This window comes from Ambystoma mexicanum, chromosome 2p (genome assembly GCF_040938575.1).
Source record: "Ambystoma mexicanum isolate Mex_15411 chromosome 2p, UKY_AmexF1_1, whole genome shotgun sequence".
In the NCBI taxonomy this organism is placed as follows: Eukaryota; Metazoa; Chordata; class Amphibia; order Caudata; family Ambystomatidae; genus Ambystoma; species Ambystoma mexicanum.
Window position 1 is genome coordinate 721,604,317 of NC_090923.1, and position 25,151 is coordinate 721,629,467.

The 25,151-nt window shown below is 48.1% G+C and overlaps 1 protein-coding gene across 8 annotated transcripts in view; it reads right to left on the reverse strand.

Moving 5' to 3' along the window:
* Positions 1-25,151, reverse strand: part of RYR1 (ryanodine receptor 1) — a 946,449-nt gene that overhangs the window by 284,534 nt on the left and 636,764 nt on the right. For all 8 annotated transcript variants that reach the window (XM_069644325.1, XM_069644324.1, XM_069644319.1 and 5 more), the window contains one exon: positions 24,502-24,598. In XM_069644325.1, the coding sequence (XP_069500426.1) occupies positions 24,502-24,598 (97 nt within the window). The remainder of the gene's footprint in view (positions 1-24,501; positions 24,599-25,151) is intronic.

The window sequence follows — 25,151 nt, forward strand, 5'->3', positions numbered from 1 at the left end:
AAAACACACAAGGAAATAGCAGTTTCAGGACGGCAGCTGAACTCGAGAAGAAAGACGGAAAAACAGAAGGGGATCACAAGGAGGGAAATTCCCTTGAACTTTTCGACAAGGAACCGTTACTTTCCAGAAACCTCAAAAACAGAAAGCGTAAGACTACAAAACCTGGTTAAAGAATCATGCATTCTGTGTCAGAGATACCCAGGGGCCTCCTGCGTCAGTAATGAAGGAGGGGAGAATTGACAGCTGCTCTGGTACCACCCTTAGCTCCAAGAACAAAGCAGTGTCAGTGAAATCAACATAGCCGGTGAGTTGGGGAGACCGATACAAGACCGGTCAGTGTTGAAGCCAAGCTTGCAAGCAGCAACTTTGTATGGCGAGCGCTGGAACGAACATTGTTTGAAACATGTCTGAGAGGAGGGCGAGATACCTGGAATTTTTGTAGGCTGTATTACATCTGCCTCCCTCCCTCCCATTAGATCACTCCTACCCAAAACCAATAACCCCTCCGTACGGAACCAACCCACTAGGATCTCAAACTCTGTCACATTCAGAAACCATCTTTCCCAAGACCCCTGTCATCCTGTTCACTATCCAAATACTCCCAATCATTCTTCTTCCCGTCCCTCTGATTATTATTTTCTGCACTCCCAACCTGCTCAGGTAAATTACTACAGTTCCCACAATCCCCCTTCTTAGTTTCACGATCCCAGATATTCCCGTTTACCCCGCAAACCCTACTAATCCCGTCCCTCTGATTGTCACTTCCTGAACTCCCTGTCGAAAGCGACCAACAATTACAATTCCCCTACAATTCCCACAGCCCTCTCCTTGCTCCACTCTGCTATTTCTGATACTCTTGATATCCTTGCCCCAGTCATGAGAATCCGCCTGAAGCCCAAAGCCAAATGTAACTCCTGGTATGATTTGGATCTCGTCACCCTAAAACGCAAGTGCAGGGTGGCAGAGAGGAAATGGCGTGCTTCTTGTTCATCCTCTGACAAACTGGCCTGCCGCCTGCTCCAAAGGCAATACCGTCTCTCCGTTCTCACCAAGAAGAGAGCCCTTATCCAAGCCCGCATCTCTGCGGCATCTAACAATTCGGCCGAACTCTTTAAAATCTGCAAGGAGCTTGCCACCCCTGCTGCAGTCTCTACCTCTCCTGTCCCCTCCCAGGCCCTCTGTACTGCACTGGCCTCTCACTTCATCTCTAAAACTCAGGACATCCTGTCCTCACTCTCCTCCTATCACCTCCATCCCTCGCTTCCCTGCTCTTCCTCCGGCCCTTCTGCAGCCACCCCTCCTCCCTCCTTCTCTGCCTTTCCCCTTTTCTCTGCTGACGAAGTTTCCAGACAAGTCCGATCTATGAAAGTCTCGTCTAAACAGGTTCACCCCTGTTCCTCCAAAACTATCAAGGACCACATCGACTCCCTGGCTCCTGCCCTGGCTGACTTTTGCAACCTCTCCTTCACCTCTGGAGTCTTCCCATCCCCCGTCAAGCACTCCCTTGTGCACCCTCTTCTTAAGAAACCATCTGCCGACCCCTCCTGCCCGGCTAACTATCGCCCAATCTCCATCACTCCCTTCCTGGGCAAGCTCCTGGAGAAACTGGCCATCTCCCAGCTTAACCTCCATGCTGAAGCTGTTGGTAGTCTTCATGACCACCAATCCGGCTTCAGAGCGGCCAGAAGCACGGAAACTGCTCTCCTGAACATCCGTGATGACCTGCTCTTGAACCTCGACTCCAACACTCCGTGTGTTTTCATTCTGCTCGATCTCTCTTCTGCCTTTGACACTGTCAGCCATGCCATCCTGCTCAACCGTCTCCGCGATAACCTGGGTATCACTGGTCAGGCTCTGGCGTGGCTGACCTCTTCCCTTTCCAATCGACCCTCCCAGGTCCAACTTGGGTCCTTCCTCTCTGACATCTTTTTCTCCACCTGTGGTGTTCCCCAGGGATCTAATCTCTCTCCCTGGCTTTTCAACCAGTATCTGGCACTTCTTGCCCACCGCATCGCCGCCCTCTGCCCCAACTTTCAGTGCTATGCGGACGATACCCAGCTCATTTTCAGGCTACCCTCGGCCTCCTCCTCTCCTGCCCTCATCTCTGACTGTCTGTCTGCTATCCAGGAATGGTGTGCTGCCAACGACCTCCGCCTTAATGCTAGTAAGACTGAGATTCTACTCATCGGCACACCCACTCCCTCCTTCCCTGCAGCTCTCTGGCTAGCCTCTCTTGGGCCTCTTCCTGCTCCTACCTGCAAGGCAAAAAACCTCAGGGTCATCTTTGACTCCACACTCTCCTTCTCTCCTCATATATCTGACGTCTCTAAGAAGTCACACTACCAGCTGCACCTCCTTAGAGGTATTCTTCCCTTCCTCTCCTTCCCCCAGAAGCTCACTGTCTCCCGAGCCCTGGTTCTCTCGAAGCTGGACTACTGTAACAGTCTCTATCTTAATCTGCCTGCCTCCACTCTCCGCCCTCTGCAACTCATCCAGAACAGAACTGCGAGACTTGTCCTTGGCCTCAAGCCCAGGGACCGTATCTCTCCAGGACTGAAATCTCTACACTGGCTCCCAGTGGCTGCGAGGATTAAGTTCAAAACCCTCTGCATTGTCCACAAGGCCTTCTGGGGCCTGGGGCCTAAATACCTGCAACTCTCTCTTCCTAAATATCTTCCTTCCTGAGCCCTTCGCTCATCCGTCTCCAACTCCCTCAGGGTCAGCCGCTTCTCGAAGCAACGAGCTGGGGGTAGATCTCTCTCCGCGGCAGGAGCCTCCCTCTGGAACAGCCTTCCTGCCTCCCTGAAACTTGAGGAGAACCATCTCCGGTTCCGGAAGCACCTCAAAACCTTCCTCTTTGCTTCTGCTTTCTCTCTCCCTCTCCCCTGCTAATTCTTCACTAAATTCTGCACTGAATCTGAAACTTGGCCACTCTCACCGACCTCGGTCATGGGCCCAGCCACTCTCCACTTGCACTGCCTCCCTGGCAACCCCTGCACTGCGGGACTGTCTCTGTATCCCTACAACCCCCCCTTCCCAGCACTTGTTTGCACTTACCTTGCACTTGCCACCAGCTGGCCCTATTTATTTATTTATCTATTTATTTCTATTCTACTTACCTTGTACTGCACTTTTCCCTTCCCCCTACCCCTGCACTTGCGCGGTCTGAATGACACCTGGCCTAGTAGGATCGTTGTCTGTCCTCCCCCTGTTCCCCCCTCCCTGCCTCGTCGCGCCTTGAAACACTTGTGTATAGGCGCGTTACAAATGCCATATCATATCATATCATATGTTCTGTTCACAATCCCAGTCATTCTTACCCATTTCCTCCTTCTCAAGCTACCAACCAACTCCCTTCTCATAATAGCACCATTTCCCCATCCTATCCAGTAGGACATTCCGAAACTCCAACCCCTACCCTTTCTAACATGAATACTGGTTCATAATGGACTTGTTATAAAACTGTTTACCTGACATGTTCCGACACAAGGGCAGGCGAGGTCAGGCAATTGACGTAGATTACACACACCTGACGGGCATTCCTTGTCCCCACAGGGATAAAAGGTGGAGCAAGAAGGCACAGGACGAGAAAGGAGAGCACGGCGAGACGGCTAAACAGGCGTGGCAGTCCAAGAGAAGGAGAAAGGCTGCAGGAAGCAAGGGGGCGGCGAGGAGAGAAGTAACATTGCCCTTTTCGTCCCAGGCCCGCAGAACCTTTGTGGAAGGGAGCCTAAGACCCTTAACAATAGCACAAGTGTCTTGCAGCAGGTGTCAACGGTACACGAGGCAGGCCTACGCCGATAGGCAGGAGCGAGGGAAGCTCCCGTGCCCGTGGTACTGGCCTTCACTCCAGAGAAAGGGAAGCCAAGCGGTTCATCACAGCCAGTGAATCGAGGGTAGAATCGATAAGAGCCAGGCTGTGTTGAGTGGGAATCACAAAGTGCCAAGTTTGAACCATGTTCAATGAACTTTGAAAGAACTGTAAAAAGTGTTAAGGGGAGAACAGCTAAAGAGGGAAACTGCCACCATGTGGGTGCTAACTCAAGAGACTCTGGTCACCCCATCGGAGAGAAACTACAGATATCAGAAGGCCGTAGGAGAGCCGGCAGAATAGGTCTAAGTGGTCATACTGAGGGTCAAGCTAAATCCCAGTACAATCGAAAGACTTTGATCTACAAATTGTATGAAAGAAAGGGAGGTGAATCCTGCAAACATTAAACTGGGTAAAAAGGAGAATTGTGAAGGAAAAGAGGGGTCAATGTCCAGAAGAGGGGGACCAAGCGGTGAGCCACTATCACCCTAATCGAGAGCCATAGTGAACCCGGTCGAGGGAGGCTACAGTTGAGAAGGGGTCGGAGCCCGGCAGAGGGGGATCCAAGGGTGAAGAGTTGTCACCCCAAAGATTGGTGAAAGTAAAAGCCAGAATGGAAAGCAAAAGTAAAGAGACAGCAAGTGTGAACCGGAAGGAGGGATGCCAGAGAAGAGGGGCAAAGTCTAAAGTCCTAAGAAACAGTGTGTCAATAAATGTGAACGCGGCCAAGGGATGACCACTATGAACTGTTTGAAAAGACATTTAGAAACCAAGGGAATTGAATCCCACTAAAGAGAATGAAAAGCCGTAGCGAGCCTGAACGAGGGAGAACCAGCATTGAAGCTACCATCCAAGTGCTGGCAGCCAAGGGGGGTCCGAGCCCGAACAAGGGAGATCCAGCGGTGAAGCTATCACCCAAGTACTGGCAGTCAAGAGGGGTCTGAGCCCTAAGAGGGAGATCCAGGGGTAATGCTAGCATCCAAAGTTCATTAAGAAAAGACCTGATACATCAATTGTGGAATACAATATTTGAGGGGTCGATGCCCTGAAGAGGGGGACCCAGGGTTGAAGCCCTCACCCAAAACTGTGGCTAAAAATTAAGAAAGGTCAGCGCCCAGAAGAGGGGGACCCACGGGTGAACCATTATCACCATAAAGAACTTTCATTTGGTTAAAAGAACTTTTGTTTTGCTGTTTCAACACATCAGGCACTCGAAGGCAACAGACTTTCCAGAGAAACAAGACTTGGCCATCAACGTCCCCGAGAGCTGAAAGCGGAACTGTTGGCTCATGCTGATAAAGCTCAAGCGTGTTCTGTGCTCCAAGAACCCACCTTACCCATGCTTAAAACGTGGGGAAGGGAGAGCCAGGCTACCGCATCCTGACATATTATTTGAGAACACTTCTTTCCTTTCTTGAAAACTATCCCACACCCCTTTTTGTATTAGTTTTAAGGTTTGGCAATAGGTTTCTTAGTAGAGGCCCTTTTATTTGACACAACGCCACTAGGACTGCATTATTTTTCATTTGACGGTTGATGCTTGCTCCCATCTTAGATTTAGGTTTAGATGAGGCGTTTTTTCCAACCTGCATGTAGTATTCATCGTTTAATAAACACCCTTGAACTGTGATCACTTGTGTCTGTCTTACTTGTTGCCACCATGAGTTCCTTTCAGTGTGATCCAGGCGGAGAGGGATCCGGGGTGAAGCAAAAATCACCCAAGAAGGTTTTGTGTTAAAGTGGGTCTAATGTGAACCATTAGTGTGATATGATATGATATGGCATTTATAACGCGCCTATGCACAAGTGTTTCAAGACCTTTCTTAAAACTGTCTGTATCTGTGTTCTGTCGGTGCATGTACGGTGTCACAACAGAATACGGTAACAGCGGGTTTTCCATTAAGGAATCACCCTATGGTTAGGTTCTGCTAATAAATCTGCAGCAACTCCTCCTTAATCAGAAAGGTCTGCAACCCTAGTGGCTCACAGGCTTGGGCGACTTACGACCGCATCTAAATTTGATCCGAGTGGGGCAAATGGCACCCCTCTCACTGGTCTGGCTACCACAGACAGAGAAGAAACATTGTTGGAACTGAAAGAAATGTGTCACAAGTCCTGACGAAGGCCACGATAGGTTACAACCACACTAATGGTTCACAAGACGGCCATGTCGACTTTTTCTTTTAAACAACACAACACTGCAAATAAAGAGCAGGTTCAACAACAACATAAGGAGTTAAAACAACCCTGTTTAATATCAGGGTTTCTGTTAATTCACTACATAATTGAGTCTGGATCTATGAGAGATATAGGGCCTCATTACACGGTAGGCGGTAAGGGTTTACCGGTACCGGTATTTTACCGGTACCGGTAAATCCTTACCGCCTTACTACGAGGTCCCTTTGCGGGTTGGGGAATTTAATGCCTGCTTTTTGCAGGCATTAAAAACCAACCCGCAAAGGGACCCAGGGAGCTAATTACGGTACCGCAATTTGCGGTACCGTAATTAGCACCTTCCCCATTCCCATTATGCCCTATGGGGCAAAAATGGGAATGGGGAAGGGCAATGGTGGAAGGGGGAATTACCGCCCCACCAACCTTGGAATGGGGCGGTAATTCCCCTTTCCACCAAGGCGGTGCCGGTATTTTACCGGCATGAACCATGGCGCTAATAGCGCCATGGTTCTCCGCCTACTGTGTAATGGGTCCCATATAGACCCCAAATAAGAATAATTGCACTTTTTGTTTTGTGTTTGTATAACATACGAGACCGCAACGTTTGTAATCGTAATAATTTTGAATGTCCAAAAATGTGTGGTTGTTTTAGAAAAGTAACGTGAATATATATATATATATCTTGTGTAAGCAAAACCACTAAGTCATTGGGCCTCATTACGAGGTGGGCGGTAAGGGATTACCGGCACCGGTAAGGGCACCGGTGCCGGTAATCACTTACCGCCCTACTACGAGTTCCCTTTGCGGGTCCTCCCTTAACGCCTGGTTTTTCCAGGCGTTAAGGATGGGACCCGCAAAGGGACTCTGGAGCTAATAACGGTACCGCAATTTGCGGTACCGTTATTAGCGCCTTCCCCATTGAGCCCTATGGGGGCTCAAATGGGAATGGGGAAGGGCCCTGGTGAATGGGGAATTACCGGTCCCACCAACATTGGAATGGACCGGTAATTGCTCCATTCACCAGGGAGGAGTCGGTAGGGTTTTGGAGGCAGCCAGGGAGCTAATAGCTCCATGGCTACCTCCAACCTCGTAATGAGGCCCATTGACTAAAAATTGTTAATGGACGGGGTTGACATAAAGGCCTTGTTCATGTTTGTTTTTTGTATCCTCTGAAATAAGAGACTTTGACACAGAAGGCCATGATGATGTTGAAGTTTTAAACTGCATCCTCGTGCTAGAGAAGCCAGAGACTGTGCTAAGCTCGAGTGTGCCACCTTGTCCCCTGCTGAAAACGTGGGGAAGGGAAGCCAACGGCTTATTTATCCTGACATATTGTTTCTTGAACACTTTTATTTTGCATAAGATTGTTTCCCACACTATTGTCAATTGGCAATAGGTTTGTTAGTATAGGCCCTTTTATTTTGACAGACTTGACTAGGACTGCGTCATTATTATTTGATGGTCGTAGCTTACTCCCATCTTTAGATTTAGGATTAGATAGGCGTTTTTCAAACCCAATTAAAGTTCAATAAACAGCCTTGAACTGTGATCATTTGTGTCAGTCTTACTGTTTGATACCATGCCTTCCTTACATAGCCCAACAAAATTAGATGCTTATTTGTAAGTGTAGAACTTAAGTATTGGTGACTTTTAGAGATTTACATATATTCCCACCTGCCAGGATGGGAACCTTATTTTAAAAATTGTATATTCACGCAGCCTGCGCAAGAGGGCCGCTGCTCCTTTGAGAGCTCATGCACACCCACGCTATTGGGACACCCCCATTGCTGCCAGCTCACATTTTAAAACCTACCGTTTCATTTTCAGATTCTTGACATATGCTAACTACCACACACAGATAAGCATAAGCCTCCTGGGGGAGCAGGGCAGTGGTATGTGAATCTATAAAAGATATCAATACTGGAGATCTACACTCACAAATAAGTATCAAATTAATTTCCAGTACTGGATATTTTATAGATCCACATACTTTAGAATAGAGAACGCCAAGAAGTAATGGAAGCAATAATTTAATGTTGTAAAATGCAAACAAAGCAAGGTAAACAGACAATATTGCTTATGTACCTGGGATTGAGAGAAGGAGGCTTCTGCTCGAAATAGGTTCCTGAGCACTGCCTGGCCAACTTTTGCATCTTCAAAAGCAATCGAATAACAGCTATAATGCCAACTGAAAGTATGCATGCTCCTTCACGTAGCCACTCTGCAAATCTCCTGGAGGGGTGATTTGCATTTTGCATACTTGCCTCTTAGAGTGTGTTGTCACCCTTACCGGCAATATTCTGTTGTCTTTTTTGGAACAAAATGTAATATAGTATTCCATCCTACAGGCTGTGCCCTATTTTGAACTAGCATGTTCTTCGCTTTGATTCAGTAAGCAAAAGCAACAACTGTTCAGACTGCCTGAAAGTCTTTATTCTATCCAACAAAAACCTCAGAGCCCTCTTTGAATCCAAAGTATTCAGCACCCTGCTCACTGAACTTCCTTGTCCTGAAAGAAAACTGGCATAATGATACTCTGGTTTTTGTGGAAACGTGACACCACCTTTGAAATAAAGCATAGATATCATCCTCAATGCCATCTTGTACATGACAGGCTCCTGTGATGACAGGGCTTGCAGCTCTGCCACCATTCATGCCAATGCAATGGTCAAGATGAAAGCCACCTCCCACGATACCCACTTCAGGTTTGAAGAATGTATTGGCTCAAAATGCGAACCCATCAGCTTCAACCACATTCAGCCACATTCCGTTTTTTGTGTCGGAGACCAGCCACTCCATGGCCAGGAACCTGTGAAGCAGACACTTCAGAAACCCCTTAACCACAGGAACATTGAAAAATGATTCATGTCCTAGTCTTTTTCAGTATCTTGCGATGGCAGGCAGATACATTTTATTGACCAATGCTACAAGCCAGATCGAGTTAAGCTCAATAAATAGGGCAGAATCGTGTGCAGCTGGCACGCAGCTGACCTGCAGGAAAACCTTTTCCATGTAATGTATATTAGAGACAGACCTTGCCTCTACCAGAATATTCATGCGGTCCTACCCCCAAGGACAGAAGGCCAAATTCTAGGACCTCAGGAGCCACACTGCAGGGATAAACAATGCTGGGTTGTAATGAAACACTTTGCCCTTTTGCCTGGACCGTAGGCTGTGACGATAAGGCAACAAAATGTGGGTCTCCTGAGACAGATGTAGCAGCTTTGATTACCATGGCTGTCTAGGCCATATCGGAGCAATCAAGATCATCTTGCTGGGTACTCAGTTTATTGACTATTCTCTAAATCACAGGGGTTGGAGGAAAAAGAAGTACAAATGTCTCTTGACAATTCCCAGGGATGGCACATGGAGACAAAGTTGCAGCATTCTCTATTTCCTGCGTTAGTAAAGAGATCAGTCTCTGTGTGTCCCAAATATCAAAGATTTCTTCCAGCAGCTAGGCGTCCAGCTCACACTCGAGACACTCTCTTAGCTCTCTCTCAAGGAGCTCTGCAGTGACATTCTTCTTGCCCCCAATGAGATGGCGATGACAACTGCACCAGAGAGTCTACACCTCCTGAGACTATGCTAGGCACCTGTTTCCCTGTGATTGCAGATGTACTACATTGTGGTGATGTTGTCTGCCTAGCTCCAGCCAGTATTCCCAGAGACCAGTTAAAAAAAGGCTTGAGGGTCAAACAAATTTCCCTCAGCCCCAATATGCTGAGGTGCAGAGTTGTTTCCTTTTAAGTCCAGAGCCTCTGAACCCAGAAGTGACCCAGTTGAGCTACCCAAGCAGAAAGAGGTGCATATGTCACAGGTGTCATCTGGTAAAACACTTCTTGAAATCCCAAACCTTAGATCAGACTAAACACAAGAGTCCACTAGGCCAGCTTGTACTTCATCACAATGACCAGCCGGTTTTCATCCTCCCAGTCTCCGTCCTGCTGGAGCCACTGAAAGCCCCAAAGCATCTGTAGCCTGCAGAATGGGATCAATGTAATGCAGGAGGACATCATTTTCAAATGAGGAAGTACCTTGAATAGACTCACACTCAATTACATTATTTATTAAATCTGCTCCACTTCCCCCTTCAACAGAGTCAGATGTTTCTTGGGCACTGGTTAGTATACGTGGAGGCTTGTTTTTGAACTCTAGAGTGTGACCTTCTGCCATGATATCCAGCACCACATTTGAATGTGTCTGATTTTTCTCAACGAGCAAGTTGGCAGGTGGCTTGCAATTCTTCCATCAACTGGTGTGCTCAGCGTGGGAGGGGCTGATGTAAAGTAAGAACTGGTTGGGGGCATCAGAGTTGGTCCCCTTTGCCCGGATTTTCTGCTCCACAGGCCCTATGAGAGGTCCAAAAGAAGCAATGTGACCTTTGTGCCTAGTGCTGTTCAAACCTCGACGCAGATGCCGGGTAGTACAACTGGGGCCATTAGAAAGAGAACGTTGAGTGGTGACCCTGACCTCTCGATGAGGATGTTGAGGATGATGAGCACTTGTAAGGAAGTACTCCAATGGCTCAGACTGTCTCGGTCAGTGTCTTGCATGACTTGCATGGCTTTATCGGTACTTGTGCCAAACAGTTGCTTGCTATTATAGTGAAGGAGCAGAATCTTTGTTTTCACTTAACTCCTAATGCTCCCATACATCAGCCAGGACTGGCACCTCAGCACTACTCAACCACTGTTCCTGCCCTGAAAGCTGCAATCTACAGAGTCCAGTGTGGCCATTATAATGTTGTCTGAGGTCCAGATATTCACCTGAAACACCTCCTCTGTCTCTCGCTGTTTTTTCTCTGGCAGGAACTGAAACAGAGAGTGTGCCTTGTTCCGCAGATATGGGGTCAGATGGGGACAGAATGACTTATGCACTTGAGACCCTTAAACGAATGGACGCTGACTGTATGACTCTTTTCCCAGTCACATCCATCTTGTAGGTCTCCATCTCTGGGAGCAGTGTGGAGGAAGCCCTATGTGTGCTAGGCGATTCCCTAAACAAAGGGCTCTGATGCTGGCCCACTGAGGACGACACTGACCCAGACTTTGCCAGACATTATCACTGGCAGATTCTCGATGACGACTCACTCGTCAACGGTATTGGCATAAGCAGCTTCTCTTCCCTCAATGGAGGCACTGCAGCCTCACCCCGCCAGCAACGGTGGTAGCAACAAGGGTCACTCTTTCGTTGTCAATGCTGGATCCCACAATGATGGTGTGGTAATGGTTGCCTTTTCTGAACCTAAAGAATGTTCTGAAGCTGATCTGGGGACACCAGACCCATGCCCAGGCACAGCATTATCAGTCATAGTTTTGCCCTTACCAGCATGCCTCCTCTTCCCCCATCAGCGATTTATTTCTCCTTAGCAGTCTTCCGAGACCTCTAACCTCTGGGTTTGTGCAGCAAGTCCTGGAGTCTTTTGTCTATGAAATCCCTGGACCTGGCACTACTTACAGCAACATCATCATGGGGATGAAGTCTGCAGTGGTCATGGGGGTTGTCTTGCCCAATATTCTCCCATAGGCACTTGGGACACAGCTTAAGTAGACACATCCTTTCTTCGGCTAGCAGAAAGGCTCACATCTACAGCAATTGGGACATAAAATATTCCACAGAGCCCTGACACAGATGGCAAGCCATAACATGTTAATTTTTAGACAAAATATCTTCACATTTCCAAACAGCAGCGCTAAACAGGAGCCCTCTTCAGGGGTTTCAACTGGCTGTAAAAGAACCTGAAAGTGTAATTGTAGGTTTTAGAACGTGGAGTGGCAGCACTGGGAGCATCACAATGTCCTGGCTGTCCATAAGCTCTTAAATGACTGTTGCTTTGTAAGTCTTGTGCTGTCATTGGCCTGGAGTGCTTGCTATCAGAATGTTGATGTATGATTGAGCAGCTCAGGAGAATGTTGAGTGGTGCTGTGTGTGACTGTTCCAAGAGTGTCAGTTGGAGGCCTGAGCTGGGATGATAGGATGGCCGGTGGGTCTCTACATCTTTGTATGTAATGTAATTACTTATCCCTGTTCCTGTCCAGCCTTATATGTCACTGTAAATACCTCAAGAGTAACTGGTCTATGTACATGCTGTACATATGTATAATCAAGCTACCACCTGGACAATACAATGGCTCCACAGCTGGTCTGTGTCTGAGTGCTGAGCAATCTGAAGGACAACAGTGAAAGTTCACAACAATGACCTTCAGCCAGTGTGTGGTATGGAAAAAAGTTTCTGTGGGTTGCCGGATTGACAGGTGGGAATATCCGAAAAATGTGAATCTATAAAAGACCCAATACCAGGCATTATATAGTCAACAGCTTGGGTTTATGTAATAAGGAGCCTAGCTAAATATGAAAACAAAGTGCTGCTACTTTGCAGTATACTTTGACAAAGACAAAGAACAACAAGTTGTGTATCTCTTTCCTATAGTGATAAGTGATAAAGAAGGGTGAAGCAACTGCATTTTTTAAATTGAAAACCTTGATGGACTTAGACCATTGTGTTCTTTATAAAAAGTTTAAAGAATTACATTTCTTTTGTTAAATTTCTTCTGGGAAAATATGATAAAGGATTTGTCTTAAGTTGCCTGAATCTTTGCAGGGTCACTTATAGCACCAAACATGAGGCTGGAAAGTTTTGAATCAATCAAAAACAATGGGTATTGCACATTCTAATTTTTTCCTTCCATCGTTGTTTAGATCTTCTACACTGATACAGAAGGGAACTATCCATATGCAAATCAGCCTTGGCCCAGAGCACAAATGTAGTAGTCCACCCAAAGTGCATGGGATGTATCCAGTGCAGAGGAATACAAGCAACCCCACCACTGATGTGTAGAATTATTCCTTTGGGGCAGTAGTTTCGAATGCCAAAAGTTCCGACACAAAAGTGACGGAAAAAAAAGTTCCTGTCTTGACTGAGAATCCAAGCAGTAATGGCTAGCAAACGTGTGCAGAGATGCCCATGTAGCTGCCTGGCAAATGTCCAGAACAGGAACTCCACGTTGGAGAGCACGGGTGTAGGGCAGTCCTCTGGTGGAATGAGCTCTGAGACCTTCATGCGCATCCTTACAAGCCAGATCTTAGCATTCAGCGATGCACAGGATGATCCGCCTTGACAGGGCCTGTTTAGTCACAGCCCTGCCAGAACGGGCACCAGCATAACCAACAAAAAGCAGGTAAGGTTTCCTGGATTCCCTTGTCCAAGAGATGTAGTAGCTGATGGCCTGGGAAATGCCCCAAAATCCCATTATATCCCGCTCCCTATGTTCGGTATAATGGGATTCGGGGCTTGCAGAGAGCAGCGCTGTTAGTAACAAATAAAAAAACAAATACATTTAAAAAGGAACCTGCGGCAAATGTCCCGACCCTTCCACCGCAGGGAGACGGGAGCATCAAGGTTTAGGGGTGAGGAAGCAGAGGAACAGGTAAGTGGAGTATCAGGGGTAGCGGGTAGGTTTAAGGCAGGACCGGGTGCTCCATTTGAGCACTGCATATGGTGTTCAATGCATTTTTTTTGTTTTTTCGATTTTTTATGCTTCTGTGTTTTGGATTGCAAACTTTTGAGCCAGGTAATTTTCATGTAGCTCCGACGACACGCACCGGTCCCGTTTATGGAATTGTTCCTCTGTCTAGGAAGCATGAGGCAAAAGAAAAAAGAAAGGAAAATTGATATTTTGAAAGAGGTGGAAATCTAAGGCCAACTTCAGAAGGAGGGATAGCCTAAGTCTCAATGTCACCTTCTCTTTGGAGAAAAACAAGTCTGGAGGTTTAACTGATAATGCCTGGTGTTCAAGTACCCATGTAGTGGAAGTGATGGTGACCAGGAAAATCGCCTTAAGGATGAGTAACCTTAAAGAACAAGAGAATGCAGGGGTTAAAATGGAGCGCCCATAAGAAATGTTAACACAAAATGTAAGTCCTAAATCGGAAACAAAAAGCTGCCATGGGTAAAACTGATTACACAATCACATGACTGTGGGGATCGTGAAAAACAGTTTTCTGGAAAACTGAAGTCGCTGCACAATACCCCCTAAGAGTGCGATCTGCAGGCCCCTCCAGGCTAAAGAAAGCAGAAAGTCTAGCACAGAGGATGTGGAACAGGCAAAAGGAGTCCAGGTCGCTCTTCTGGCACCAAGTGTTGTCGAAACAAGGCCCCCTTCAGTCGTTTGTCTCTCCAAGACCACCATTGAAGGTCTATGGCCACTTTCGTTGAGACCTGAAGAAGATCTGAGTAGCGTCCCTGAAACTGAGACCACTGACAACTGAGAAGCATATGTAGCAACAGCATGTGTAGCCGGGCCTCTGGCACAACAAGAATGCAGGAGGCCATAAGACCCAGCAAGCACTGGAGGTCATGGGCTATCTTAGAGATGTTCGCCACTCGAGCCAATGCCCTGGCCAGGTGAGTGTCCACACCGCTCTGATGAAATGGAGGGACTGGAACTGTGACATATGAGACTTCACGAAGTTCGGGGAGAAGCCCAAGCAGTGCAACAGGCTGCATGTTCGGTACAACTGTGCTGACGACTGATCTGAAGAGCGAGCTTGAATGAGTCCATCGTCCAAATAGGGAAAGACATGAATGCCTCCTCTTCTGAGGTGAGCAGTTACCACTGTTAGCATTTTGATGAAGGCCCTGAGTGCTGAAGAGCGACTGAACCGCAGGACTTTGAATAGTGGCAATGTCCCACTGTGAATCTCAAATCTTTCCTGTGCTTTTTGTGGATGGGCTTATGGAAGTAGGTGAACTGGAGATCTAGGGAGACCAGCCGGTTCTGCAGGTCGAAGGCTTGAAGGACCTGAGAGTAACCATCTTGAACTTGTCTTTGTGCAAGTACAGATTCAAGGGCAACAGATCCAAGATTGGACATAAGCTCCTGTGCTTCTTCGGCACCAGAAAATAAGTTGAGTGCCAGTCTTTGTCTAATTCCAAGCAGGGCTATGGATATGTCCCCTTTCGCTAGAAGATGACAATAGGGGCCGGAGGCAAGCACTGGTTGTGCATGGATGGTCGGGAGCGCATTGAGAGACAGTATCCCTGGTCAACAACCTGTAAGGCCCAGGAAGAATGGAAGTGTCTTACCTGTAACTCCTGTTCTCCATCATGGGTATGGCATGCATTCACATGCTCATGAATTTTAGTCATTGTTAGGCTGGGAATCATCTGTAAAAAGAAAAGCAGTTTTGCTTTAGCCTGAAAACTGCATTTCTTCTCTATAACCAATCACTGTTCTTTGGGACATACTGCCACCATCCAATGACAGTTGTCTCCCTAAGCTCCACCCCTGGTGGCCATCTTCAGATTTGGTAGAACATGGCAAGTGGCAGTACTCACCAAGGGGAAGGACAGAGCGTTTGCATGTGAATCCATGCCAGATCCATGCTGGAGAACAGTAGTTACAGGTAAGAAACGTGTTCCTTCTCCAGCATGGGGTCTGACATGGATTTCCATGCTTATGAATACAATTACACAGCAGTACATATACACAACCAAGGGTGGTGGTAAGGCTCAACAGAAGCAATACACTTACCCCTGGAACAGACTTGCCTCAAGCAAACAGGTTGCGTAGTACCTCTTGACCGTCTCTGGACTCCTCCCTGGAATCCCTGTCGATGCAGTAAAATCTCTTAATGGTATGGATGGACTTCCATGTAGCAGCCCTGCAGACGTCTAGCAGGGGAACACCAACGATAAACACTGTCATTGCTGCGATGGCTCTGGAGGAGTGGGCTCTCAGCCAGCCTGGAAGAGGTCTGTTAGCCAGATGATTACAGTGCATGATGCAGCTGGAGAGCCACCTGGATATGGAAGCCTTAGACCGGGCCTATGAGGAACTCCTTTACAGGCTTGTGTGACCACAGGGATGGCTTACCCGGTGCCCTGTTTTAATGGGATATGGCAGCTAGATGCAGGTCGATCGAGGGGTGAGCCAGGCCAGCCTTGGACAGGGAAAGCAGATATGGAAGGAGCTGCTGAGCTGCGACTGATAGCAGTGTAGTCTTCGAAGTCCTGCACCACACTGAGAAACCTTTCCACTTGTGACTGTAGCACAACAACATAGAGGACGCTCTGGCCTTGGCCAGGATTTTGTTACATATCAGTGGCAGTGAATGATGCCCAAACTCTATAGCTGCAGGAGCCAGGCTGTGAGGCTCAGCGATGCTGGTTTGTGGTGCAGTATTGTTCTGTTTTCTCTGGAGAGAAGATCGGGAAGTGGAGGCAGTCGGACATATAGAGCCAGGGACAGACGGAGCAGGTCCAGGTATCAGATCTGCCATGACCATGCTACATCAATAAGTATCATCCTGCACTGACATTGACTTCGTGTGTTGATCACACGAAGCAGGAGCGGGATCAGAGGGAAGCCGTACAGGTAGAGACCCTCCCACGGGAACGAGAAAGCAACCCCCAGGCTTCTCGGCTGAGGAAACCTGCTGGCGAACCTCTGGCACCTTGAGTTGCCCGACGTTGCAAAGAGGTCAATCCGGAGTTGACCCCACCTGCGGAAGAGAAGGAATACTTGATCCTGACAAAGCTCCCACTCGTGGCAGGACCGCAGCTCCCTGCTGAGCGAGTCTGCAATGGCGTTCTTGGTGCCTGCCAGGTGAAATGGGATGAGGAACATGTCATGAAGAATGGTCCAGCGCCACAGGGACTGAACTTACAGGAAGAGCGGCAGAAAGTGCGTCCGGCTCTGTATCCGGATGTAGAACATAGTTGTGATGTTGTCCGTGAAGATCCTCACCACCATCCCTCGCAGTTGAGTGGGCCCAGAAGACCACCCGGAGCTCCACGATGTTGATGTGAAGGTCTTTTTCCTCCGGAAGCCAGGGGCTTCTGGCATGCGACTGTCCGGTGTAGGCCCCCCACCCTTCCAGGGAGGCATCCGTGGTGACTGCGGCCTGGTACAATGGAATCTGAAAAGGCGCCCCTGGCATCAGATGTGGGTGCACTCGCCACCACTATAGAGCTTGCCGGAACTCCTGGTTGATGGCGATCTTGTCCATCCAAGAGCCTGTGACTTGCAGCCACCACTAATCTAGGAACTCTTCAAGATGTCTCATCTGGAGTCTGCAAAACGGAACAAGGTGGATGCAGGAGGACATCATGCCCAACAGCGTCTTGATGACTCGCACTGGTGTGGATTCCGCCAAAGACAGGCACTGTACCTTCCCCAGGATGGCCAAAATGCTATCCTGCAAGGGGTAGCCCAGCATGTGACAGTGTTGAGACGGGCTCCCAGGATCAGAGCGTTCTACAATGGCTCTCAACAAAGACTTTGGATAGTTCACGGAGAATACGAGATCCTTCAGAAGGCAAATTTTCTCTGCAGTATGCTGGATTGCCAACGCGTGAGAGTGGGAGTGGGTGAGCCAGTCGTTCAGATAAGGGTAGATGCGAATGCCCTTTAGACGTAGATGCGCAGCCACGGAGCCAAGCACTTTGTGAACACCCTCAGAGCTGATTTCAGGCCAGAGGGCAGGGCCTTGAACTGATATGCCGCTCTTGGACCACAAACTGCAGGAACTTTCAATGTTTTGGATGAATGGGGACATGGAAGTAGGCATCCTACAGGAAATCCCCTCCTTCAGTTGGTAGTGCACGTGCTGCAATGTGACCATCCTGAACTTTTGGGATTTCAAATACTTGTTGAGGCGTCTTAAGTCTAAGATTGGCTGCCACCCTCCTGACTTTGTCCACACCAGAAAGTATCTGTAGTACACTCCAAATGCCCCAGAGGCGATGAGGGACGGGCTCTATCGCCCCCTTTGTTAACATGGCCTCAACCTCCTACAGCAGTTGGGCCATGTGTAGCTCTTGATGCACCACAGGAGGAATGCGAGGACACCTGTGTTGGAATTCCAGGGTGTGCCCCTGAAGAAGAACGTCCAGCACCCATTTGTCTGTGGTGATGGTCTCCCACTTGATGAATGTTTGCTAGCTGGCCGCCCACTGGGGTGCGAAAGTGGGGTCCTGAATCCACAGACAGTTCAGGCTTGGGCGTCTGATTCCTGGACTCAGGGCGACGACGTTGCTGTCCTCCCCTGCCGTAGGCCTGCCACCAACCTCTGTAGGCCTCCTAGGCCATGGAACGGGAAGGCTGACGATAGGGGGTGCTATAACTCTTGGAGGACCTGCTGGACTTCCTACTCAAAGACCAAAAGGACAATGACCTCCACTGATGCAGCATCCCCAGTGAGCGCGCTGTCTCCATATCCGCCTTAATTGTTTGTAGTGACTCGTCCACAGTCTTGCCAAGCAGATTGTCCCCATCAAAGGGCATGTCCACTACCCTGGACTTGACATCCACCCTGATGTTAGTGGCCTTCATCCAGCCTTAGTATCAGAGGGCTACCCCATTGCCCATCTGGCGGAACAGGGAATCCGCAAAATCCAGCGCTACTGTGATGGCGTGGTCAAGGCCACCTCACCTTCCTGGAACAGGACCAGGGCCTCAACCTTCCTGTCCTCTGGCACGAAGTCTAAAATGAGCCCGAGATTATACCAGAGCTCCCTGTCGTAATGATACAGGATGGCTAGGGCATTGGCGGCCTTGACAGTGATGGCTGCGGTGCAAATAATGTGCTTTCTCATCGCATCAAGCTTCCTGCCATCCTGATCTGGAGGTACCATGGAAGATGATGACGGATTCGATGATCGCTTCCCGGTGGTGGCAGACCCCACAGAGTCTGGAGAAGGCTGTGATCTCAAGCACCTGGGAGCTGAGACTGGGACTCTGTGCTTCTTCCCCTGCCTGTCTCTCTTGGGGTGTACGGCATATGGCGTCTTCATCATGGCCAAACCTTCCTCCCAGACATCCTCCAGCAGAGGGATAGACAGGATGGTCTTCCGCAAGGATTCCCGCCTTGGAAGAGAAACCCCTCTTTCCTCTTCTCCTACAGCACATACGGAAGAGAGCAGAGGCCCTAGAAATCATGGCATGAAAATAGCCAACCTCATATGGTGGCCAGGCCCTGGCAGGCTCGTCCGCACCTAGGGCCCTCCCATCTGCAGGGACATAGTCGTCATATAAGACGCAGTAGTGTACATATCAGTACCAGTGTCAGTACGTGGCTGTTCCTCCACCAGACTGGTGAGGTAGCTGCAGTGGTGTTGACTGACGTGTTGCTCCTGGAGGGTCCTTTGGCTGACAGGGCTTGACTTGCACCTCAGCCTAGGTGGGCTTGGCCTGGGAGGACTTTTTGCCAGAGGACTAGGAGGATGTTGGAGGGTCTCATCAGTCTTTGTCCTGAACAGATTATTGCCATGCAATGGCATGTCCAGGAGTTTGGCTTGGACATCTGGGGCAAATCCTGAGGTCATCAGCCATGAGTACGTCTCCAGCATTGTCCCAATGGCCATCATCCTAGCCACACAGTTGGCAGCATCTAGGCCTGATTGGAAGATATGAGACAAGCCTCTTTGCCATCCTTTAACAGGGTCCCAAAGCCCTCTCTCAAGTCACCTGAAGAGCTTAAAGCCGATTGTGCACCTAGAGTTTTCCCAAATACTCTGTTGGACGAGGGACAGACACTCTGAATTCAGGTCGGTTTCCGAAGCTGAAATGACTGACATAATTTTGAAACTCTAAGGGGGATGCCTGTTTGACGGCAGTAGTGAATGCTTGTTTGCGCTCCCAGATTACAATTATTACTAAATGTGTTAATACATCATTTTTGGAGAGGGCTATGTTCTGGAGTGGCAATCACAAATGTTCCTTTTCTTCTTAAGATTCTAGATTGTGTTGCCTTTTTGCAGGTACAGGAGCATGTGATTGCAAATGGCATCTTAGGCATGTGACAATCTGGCATTAGAGCTGCTTACAGCACTGAAACAGCACTGCTGGACCTAAAATCAAACATCCTGCAAGCCATCAAAAACTAACAAGATGTGTTTCTGATGCTATTTGATCCATCTGCTGTTTTTGATTTAGTAGATCATACTATTTTAACCGATAGACTTCTACACTCAACATATTTTTCATCATCTGCAGCTGGGTGGATTAAATTCTTCTTAACAAATTGCTCAGTCAGAGCATGCAGCAACGGGGCATCAGCAGACATGGTTACTATCCTGCTCAGTGTTCCGCAAGGATCCTGTATTTCACCTACATTGTATAACATCTTACTAAACCGCTGTTTCAATTACTTGATAACAGGGGAATTAGTTACACCAATTACGCGGATGACACGCAGTGTTTAATCCCCCTATCAGGTGATCATGAAAGGGACGTTGGAGAGTCTATTCACTTATTCAATACTGGGTGGTGGAAAATGGAATGGCATTAAATGATGCAAAAGCTGAATTAATGATTCCAGGCACATCTCGCAGGTTTAAAAGGTTTGGATCGAATTATCAGAACTTTGTCATAGCAGGCTGTAAGATAGCTGCACTATGAAAGGTGAAAACCTTGGGTGTTTTTTTTCAATCAAGAAATTAACAAGGTGGCTCAAGTAAACAACCTTGTATCCACTTCGGCCTATTAGATCAAACTGCTTAGTCAACTGTGCCCTTTTGTAACCAAGACAAACTGTGCCACTATTGTGAGAGTCATCATTGGCACCAAGTTAGACTATTGTGGCAGCCTTCTTCAGGGTATAGGAATGGGAGATATCTCTAAATTACAAGTCTTCCAAAACATTGCAGTTCGTTTGGTGGAAGGGTTATGCAGACGAGAGCATGCATCATAAGCCAGAAGGGATTTGCAATGGCTCCCAATTGAAGCAAGAATTTCATTTCGGCTCCTGACTCAGACCTATAAATGCCTGTTTGGCATCCGCCCTGACTATCTGTCGGAAAGCCTCTCAGGGCTACTTAGCAGGAGGATCGTGAGATCGAATAATAATCTATTATCGGTGACTAGGACAAAACTGTCTTTGGTTAGCCGGTGTGCATTCCACGGCGCAGCACCTAGGCTTTGGAATACATTGCCCCCGGATATTCAGGGTTGTGCGTCCCTAGATATTTTCAAGCAGACTCTGTAAACACACTTATTCGCATGAGCTTGGTTGCCTTTTTCATGATCTATTTTGGATCTCGGGATTTGATGCTTTATATTTTTTTGTTGAGTTAGCTGTTATATTCCTTTGTTGTTTGTTTTATTTTTGTATCAGCGCCATGATGCCCCGGGCCTTAATCGTCTTGTTTGGTGCTTTATAAATATTAAATAAATTAATGTGCTCCACTGCCTCTGAAATTCTGGACCAAAGACCACAAAAAGATATGGCCAAGGCGTCAGAGGCATTGAGGGATCTGCGGCACAGGCTGCCTGAACCAAACATCTTTCTTCCCCAGGCATCCAGCCTCTAGCTCTCCCAGTCTGAGAGCAAAGAGGGGGAAAACGTTGTCTTCAAGTTTGCCGTAGCCGCCTGGACAATTAAACTCTCTGGGGAGGCATGAGAAGACAGGAATAGCAGTTCAGTAGGGGCTACCTTTGCCTCTTGGCCAGATCCTGCCCCACAGTTGGGGCTGAGGCTGGTTTCTACCACAATTCCGAGATTTGTGCTTCAACTGCCGAGTTAAAGGGCCGTAGGGTCTCTCTCTGTGGACCCTTATCCAGAATATCTGTCAGCTCATCCTGCGCCTTGGGTCTAGAAGGTGCTGATAACCCTAAGGTTATAAACCACCTTAGATAGTAGTCATTGAAAAGAGGCCTGGGGCTTACCAGGTAGGGGCAGGGATCATGTTGAATTCTGGGGAGTGTCTAGACTAATTGCATCTTGCTATTTAGCTGCAGAATTCACCAAGTAACCTTCTTCTCCATACAATTTCTCAATGAAATTCCTAACTTCCCTGAGGCATAGTGGTTCCAACACAAAGGGGATTTGGACCACCCTCCACGTCAAAAAAATGTCCTCCATTCAAGAAATAAATGCACTGCACCTCTAGGAAACTGAACATACTACTGAGATAGCCAGTGCTACCAGGGCCTGGCGTGCTTTGGAGAGAGGAGTCGGGCTGCAAGACCGATGTCGGATGGAGCCAAGTGCCATTGAGATGGAATACTTGTACTTTTTCAATGTGTCCAAGCCCAAAGGCATACAGTTGGGGGATCTTGCAGAGTCTCTGCTGGCTAGTCTGAGCATGGTGGACTCTGATTGGCACTGGCGGGGCCAAGACTGTAGTCGTCGCTACCAGTACCGAATCAACTGAGGCCTTCCAATTATTCAGGGGTGGTGGATTGGGTGGGGAAAGGTACCTGCGGTGCCTGTTCCTCAGAGGGGTCCCAGGAGCGGAGACTCCTTTTCCTCAAGGAGGAAGAAGAATGGTGTTTTGAAGACCTACAGGAGGAACTGGACTGCCTGCAGTGCTTCTTTTTCTTTTTGACCTTGCGGACCAGGGACCGTTCTTCAGTTTGATGCTCTGCGCCGGATGATCTCCAACAGGTATGTTTATTGCTCTTCTCCTTGTGGAGAAAAATTAATAGTTTTGCTACACGCTTACCAACTGTCTTGGGGTCCATCGATTGACACAGCCGGCAGTCCTGTGTGTCATGCTCCACTCTGAGGCAATATACAGATTATATGAGGATTGGAGATGGACATATGACGCCCGCGGTCGGCGCAGGGTTTAAACCCCAAAGACGTTGACATATTTGGCAAAATGAACTTCAAAAAGAAGTGTTCCAGAACCAAGCGGAAAGAAGGAACTAAGGTAATTGCGTGGTGCCCCAATATATACTAGCCCTCACGTCCTGTAATTGGAATTGGTTATTTATACCCAGAGGTTTCTAAGCGTGGACACGGGGATCGAACCTGTGTTCCTCCATGTCGTCTTGCTTCCAAGACGAGCGCGTTGCCCATGAGCTATCCTCCCGAGACTATCCGGCGTGGCACGTAGAGGCAGCAGGAAGAGGTGATGCCGAGCTGCGCTGCACCTTCTAGTGGCAGAAACATTTCTAAAGAGCAGCTGTACTGGGAGATAGATATCAAAGATGAGGAATCCGTGGGAGTTTCTTGTCGTTTAAGAGACTTGCTAGCTACTGGTAATACATGGATTACAAGAAAATTGCACATTTTTACATTAAAATAATACAAAATTATTTTATTCTAACTTCCCAAAATAAGGAGTAAATTGCTCTGGCCGGAATGTTTTATCTGGTCCTTTGATTACTGCCTACCACTGTTCCAAGTGGAGGGTACAGCCTTAGCACTGCACAGTCGGGGTCCTACAGCCCTACAATTGTTCCATTCAGAGTTTACAGCCCTAGTGTAGCACTGTGCCATCATGGGTGCAAAGCCCTACAGTACCACTCCTCCATCGGGGACCTACATACTATTGTGCCATCAGGCACTTACGGCCCTACTTTAAGGCTGGCCAGGTGCGTGCAAGGTGACCATTGTATCATCAGGGGACTAAAGAACTACAATATCGCTACAATAACAGAGGAATACAGACAAGCCACATGGCCAATAATGGCCTCCCGCCTTATCACTGTCACTATACTATCTTTTGGGATTTTATCGGGATTTGTATGATTTTTGTGCGTTTCTTACCCAAACAGGCATGACATGAAGAAGGTAATTCATTTTGTGATCACTGCCACAGACATGAGGAAGGAAAGCTGTTTTTATGTTTAACTGCATGCCTTGGGACTGTCGGGGGCGGGCGGTGGGGGGGCAGCGGAATGTGTGAGGAAATTGCCATTATGCGCCCTAAGGTCTTCGGGCATGTGGCTCGTTACAAAAGTTTTAATAAATAAATGATTTTAAATGCCAGGCACAGAATGGCCATAGGACAAATCCTGAAAGGCCTGCCCAGAAGGGCAGCGTGGGCACCTTTTTGAAGCAATTGGGGACAGTTTATTGCCATTGTGCACTATGAAGCTAGTAGTTTTGATCAATATTATTCCCTCAAAATGTTTTAAAAAGGCACCACTTGCCACACATCTGCCCAAATATGTGCACCCCGGTAGCACTCAGTCTGTTCCAAAAGATTCTGAATTGAGATTTGCGAATGTGTGTCACTTTTCGCTAGACCTCAGCCCCCTATTCATGTGTGGCTCCTTCTAGTGCATTTTGAGTGCATCAGCACCGATGATCTAGGGGAATGGAGAAACATGTAATTTTAGTGTGAAGAGCAGTGAAATCTAACATCGAAGTTCATTGGACTGGTTAGACTTGAAAGGTCACAAGAAGAAAATACATGCAACTTTGTCATTTACTTTAGTCTATTTGCAGGAAAACAAAAAACAATGATTCGTACAGGTGCTCTTTTGATTTGCAAGCTGGTAACCCATAATTTATGCAGCGGCCCTTTTGGTGTTCAAGAGCTTCACGAAGCATGTTTTTAGTTTGGAGTTGGCAGTTCTGCAGGCATCCGTGGCCTTCCCAGGGAGACCTCTGGAGCCAGTGGCAGGACAACGACTGAATGAACGGTCCATGTTGCAGTGACATCCCCAGCTCCCTCCCCATGAGCCAATCAATAAAGCATGCATGGACCACCGGAAGAATATCGATCGCTAAGGATGCCCCACTTTCCAAGCAGAACACTGTGTGAAGCTACTCACAGCTAAATCGTCAATCATCCGGTCCTCGAAGGCATGCTCCTCGCTCTCAATCCAGGCGCGCTTGTATCCCTCCAGGAACATGTTACAGGCCCGGGACCTGTGGAGGAGAGACCAAGAGGAGAGAAGACACATAACTGCATGGGGGAGAGTCATAGAAGGGCAACGAAGGAGAGCAGGGGCCGCCAGGAGACTAGGTCAGAGATAAAACAGCACTGGCGACAAGAGAAAGTACAGAACAAAGGAGAGCGCAGGAGAGACGGAAGACGATGGGGGGAGGAGGGTGATAGACATAACATCACAGAAGAGGGCGCCTGAACAAGTACAGTAGAGCAGGAAAGCGAACGGGGGCGGGGAGGGGGGGTGTCGAGTCGGACAGAAAATGAGCCGAGATTGCAAGGGGGAAGAGGTAAAAGACAGAAGGCCTGAACAAGAGGGAGAGAGGGGGAGGGGTTGGGGTAAAAGTCAGCAGGGTGAACAGGCAGAGTCTTAAGAAAGGACAAGAGAGCGAGAAAGAGGGAGAGCTAGAACAGGAGATGGGGAGAGACATATAGAGAGACAGCAGGCGTGAACAGGGCGAGCTAGAACAAAACGATAGGAGCAGGTGGGAGAGGGGTAGAGACAGCTGGGGTTAGAACTGAAGAGGGGGAAAG